The 4,909-nt window shown below is 42.5% G+C and overlaps 1 protein-coding gene across 1 annotated transcript in view; it reads left to right on the forward strand.

The window, feature by feature from the left end:
• The window catches only part of LOC143040455 (uncharacterized), a 3,746-nt gene extending 843 nt beyond the window's left edge, over window positions 1-2,903 (forward strand). The window contains exon 2 of the mRNA XM_076211549.1: window positions 2,768-2,903. Coding sequence (XP_076067664.1) covers window positions 2,768-2,903 — 136 coding nt within the window. The remainder of the gene's footprint in view (window positions 1-2,767) is intronic.
• The last annotated feature ends 2,006 nt before the right edge of the window (window positions 2,904-4,909 follow it).

The following is a 4,909-nucleotide window of genomic DNA, read 5'->3' on the forward strand; positions in this document are numbered from 1 at the left end:
AAGCTCTCCAGGTGCCTGGCACTCCACCTGTCAAACGGAGCTCCGAAGAAGCACTCAGAAGAGGTTCACGGGGTTAGCCTAACTAGAGAAATGCTAGTCGAAGGAACTTCCATCCTGCAAGCCAAAAGAGATAACTTCCGTCTACGTATATTGGAAGCCCTTTATATAAAAAACAAAAACCCTTCTCTCAACTCTCAAATTACGAACATGTACATAATTCCTAGCCTCAGAAACTTTCATAATAGTTATAAAATTGTTAGAGAAGAAGACGAATGGCGTACGGTTCAGGCAGGTTCGAAAACGGGATCCCAGGTCAATGCCTAGATCCCTATTGGCCAGCCTCAACCAATCACGTTACTCCTTTTCTCCCATGCTGTACCTTAGTTCTGTATATAAACTGTTCCCTTCTCTGCCTGTATCAGAGCCTGAAGATGACCCATGTAGGTCGAAAGCTTGTTACAATAGTTTTCTTCGTATACAAGAACTTTCTATGTCTTTCGGACAACTTTTATGGGAGCTACCCATTGCTCACCGTTCCATCGTCAGAGATGTTGAACTACTCAGCAAAAAAGTCGTGAACGCAGAAGCTGCTGTGAACTTCAATCAAAATATACATATACATATACATATACATATACAATACCTCAAAAGGTCAGTGGCCCCAAGATTGCAGTACGAGGATAGCAGTCAATAAACTAATGTCAAGAGCGGTCGGACAAAATACCACCAACTGTCCTTCCTTGACCCAATCATATCAAGGGTATGTAACCCGAGTCCCCCTACTTTCCCCATCCCCTTTTCTGTGCCCCTCACTACCTCATTTATACCTGTACTCTAACTTATTGTAACCATTCTGCTAAAGAGGACTACAGATAGTAGTCGAAATATACAGTTTTTCCTGTACTTCCGATATCATTTCTCCGATAGTGGATTTAAAGTGAACATATACATATACATATGGATATACATTTTTACATGTTATATATTTCATTAGTACCATGTTGTATATTGTTATGGCATATCTTGAAGAGGTAAATCTATGAATCCGGGCCAAAGGTGCATATTATCTTCTATCTGTACATTCTGTTTACCTTTGCTCATCCTGTATCATTACGTCTGTTCCTTCATAGTTCATCCATGATAAACATCTATTCATACGATCTGTTGCTGCCCATTTTCATGTCTTAATTTTTTTTTTCACTTTTATATTCATTTACTGTTTCAATTTTTCTACTTTATGAAAAAAGTCATTTACTGCTAACGTAACCAATGTTCTTCCTTCTAATATAAGTCAGATTTTCCTTTTGTGGTTTTACACTCCCTCCCTTCTCCCTTCCTTGTCTTCCCTTCTTCACCTGCTCTAGCTCCTCTCTCTTTCTTTCCCATTTCCCCTTCCAAGCTCAGCACCACCTCGCGTGCCTCTCCTTCTTGCATCCTTTCCTCCCCCTAAACCATTTTATTCCAGTACCATAAAGGTGACATTCACAGTCGGGGAAAACGACGTAGTTGCTTTTTTTCACGGCCGATGGCCCCGAACACTGGAATCATAAGTACTGTACGTGAACCAGGGTCTGGTAGATGGCATGAGGATTGCCAATGTATACAGTCTGTTGTGATTGCTTGCAAGTTTTCCACGGAGTGAGTGTAAGCGGTCGCCTGCGCACACGCGCTTGTGTGTGTGTGTGTGTGTGTGTGTGTGTGTGTGTGTGTGTGTGTGTGTGTGTGTGTGTGTGTGTGTGTGTGTGTGTGTGTGTGTGTGTGTGTGTGTGTGTGTGTGTGTGTGTGTGTGTGTGTGTGTGTGTGCGCGTGCGTGCTTGTTGACTTGTATGTGTGGTTGTGCGTTCCCTCCATTTCGTAAAATAAATACGCATATGGATGATATCCACTGACGAATAATGTAACAGGATTAACAGATATCAAAGAATTAGACTCAAAGCCAGAAGACATAAAAGTGGAACCTCCAACGACTGGAAGGGAGTGAGGAAGGAAGTGAGGGAGTGAGGAAGGGAGTGAGGGAGTGAAGCAAAGTCATGAGAGGACGCAGTCAATCAACTGTGAAGGAGAATCATGCAAGCGAGACAACACTGAAATAGAACAACCTGTATAAAAAGGTAAGGTGAAAATGCTTCCAATTTTTCACAATATTTCCTGAAACTAACCTCTTTCGCAGGAGATTATATACAAACCCGAGAGGGTCGCCGGGTTTTGGTTTTTAGACTTCATGGTTCTGTATATTCTGAAGTGCGTGGATACCCACCCCATGCACAACAGTAGGGATGCAGCCCAACGACTGGAAACAACAATAGACTATGGAGAGAAAGAGAAAGAGAGAGAGACACACACACACACACAGAGAGAGAGAGAGAGAGAGAGAGAGAGAGAGAGAGAGAGAGAGAGAGAGTATATAGACACAGCGTCAATCGGTATCATAGAAACACGAGGCCAACTGCTCACAGAAAAAAAAAGAAATGTTGATAAAAGCTCGTACCAACACGCGCGAGAGTAAATTGTTATGTATACTATAAATGTGTGTGACAAAATGCAACCCCATATGGGGACAAAAGAGTAAACGCGCGCGCGCACACACACACACACACACACACACACACACACACACACACACACACACACACACACACACACACACACACACACACACACACACACACACACACACACACACACACACACACACACACACACACACACACACACACACACTCCTTTCTATTTATTGTAGTGAACATAAGCACGGTTCCTTCAAAAGACATAATCAAGACATGAACCACATGTCACATCTGAAGTATGCAAATTTAGAAACGGCACAACTTTGCACCGGTGTGGATCGAAGCTGGGAAAATTGGGAGAGAAATAAACGAAGGCTAAGTCAGTGTTCCATATAGACTCAAATTTTATTAATGGACAGAATCTATGCGAACGGCAGAAATGGTCTCCAACAGCCAATAGAGGTACATTGGCTTCGCCCGTATACGTACTGGTTATGGGCGGAAGGGCAGTAAAGAAGAGGGGTGCGTGGGCGTGTAGGCGTGTGGGCACGTGGGCGTGTGGATACCCTAAGTCTCCCTACTCCCTCCCATCCCCAAAATGATGTTGAAGACGTGAGGTTTTGGAAATCGAGCACTGGTTTGATCATGTGAGGGGAGGATGCGACGCGCGGGAACGGGAATGAGAACGAAAAATTATGGAAATGCTAATATTGGCAAAACTAACGCTGAAATATGGAGAACGATACACTAGTGGAAGGATATTCGAGAACTAGTCAGACCTGTACGAAAATATTATAACTGATACACGAAATCATTACTCTATTTTTCTTCTCTGAAAATTAGTCGAAATGAAACAATAAGCGACATATGGAAAAATATATTCGTTTTGGAAATGAATTCCGGCTAATGATCGCGCAGGAAAGACCTATAGTAGTTAATTAGATGGCCAGATGCTGACGAAGTGACCAGGGTCTGATGGGGTGGCCAGGCGCTGACAGGGTGGCTATGTAGCCAGGGACAGGTTATCCGCTGATGATGAAGTGGCCAAGGACTTTCGAGATGCTGACGATGTGGCCAGAGGCCGACGAGGTGGCCAATAACTGTCGAGGTGGTTAGTTGCTGACGAAGTGGCCAGGTGTTGACGAAGTGGCCAGGTGTTGACGAAGTGACCAGGTGCTAGAGGTTGAAAGGGAGGTTGCGAGTAGGGGCAAGTGTGTCTCCACATACTTTCGTGACTAGAGAGGCTCTTGTGGTCTGACTTAACAATCGATATGACATACTATATTGAAGGGGGGGGAATCAAGGAGGTAATAGAGAAGACTTAACCTGGAAAAAAAAAGTGTACAATTTGACTCACATGGTTCAAGTGGACCAACCCTTCCAGGCAACACATATGGACCAGGTGGCCCAGTTGGTTCCGGATGACTGGCTGGAGAAGCACAAATGCCGTTGGTAGCGCTGGAACACAGGTGGCGGACCGAGCAAAGCCTACCATTTTCATTCGAGTATCGATAGCGGATTTGAGTGAGATGTCACAAGAGGATTTTTCCTTTTTCCGTTTTCCCGGTGAGGGGCTAGATTGCGTTTATAATTAGTCTGAAATGCATAGAGGGCTTCACCACTTGCTCCTCGGTCCTCCGTTTTTTTTTCTTTCTTTTATTTTTTCTTTCTTCTTTCTTTCTTTCTTTCTTTCTTTCTTTCTTTCTTTCTTTCTTTCTTTCTTTCTTTCTTTCTTTCTTTCTTTCTTTCTTTCTTTCTTTCTTTCTTTCTTTCTTTCTGTGTGTATTTGCGTGTGTGTGTGTGTGTGTGTGTGTGTGTGTGTGTGTGTGTGTGCCTGTCTATCTGTCTGTCTGTCTGTCGGTCTGTCTGTCTCTGTCTGTCTATCCGTATGCTTATCTGTCTCCCTGTCTATCTGTCTGTCTGTCTGTCTGTCTGTCTGTCTGTCTGTCTGTCTGTCTGTCTGTCTGTCTGTCTGTCTGTCTGTCTGTCTGTCTGTCTGTCTGTCTGTCTGTCTGTCTGTCTGTATGTCCATCTGTCTGTCCATCTATCTTCTTTTTACTTTCGTTTCGTTTCTTTTTCTTTCTTTTTCTTTTTTCTTTCTTTCCTTCCTTCTTTCTTTCTTCTTTTTTCTTTTCCTTTTTTCTTTCTTTCTTATTTGTCTTTTTTATTCATTCATATTTCTTTTTATTTCTCTCTTACTTCTTTTATTTTTTCTTTATTTTTCTTCTTTCTTTCGTTTATTTTTTCTTTATTTTTTCTTCTTTCTTTCTTTCTTTCATTCTTTCATTTTTATTTCTTCCCCCTTCCTCCCTTCCTTCTTTCCTTCCTTCCTTCCTTTATTCCTTCCTTTTCTTTCTTTCTTTCTTTCTTCCCTCCATTTTCTTTCTTTCTTTTTCTTTCTT

Source organism: Oratosquilla oratoria, chromosome 28 (genome assembly GCF_046742065.1).
Source record: "Oratosquilla oratoria isolate Oo_2021 chromosome 28, ASM4674206v1, whole genome shotgun sequence".
NCBI classification, from domain to species: Eukaryota; Metazoa; Arthropoda; class Malacostraca; order Stomatopoda; family Squillidae; genus Oratosquilla; species Oratosquilla oratoria.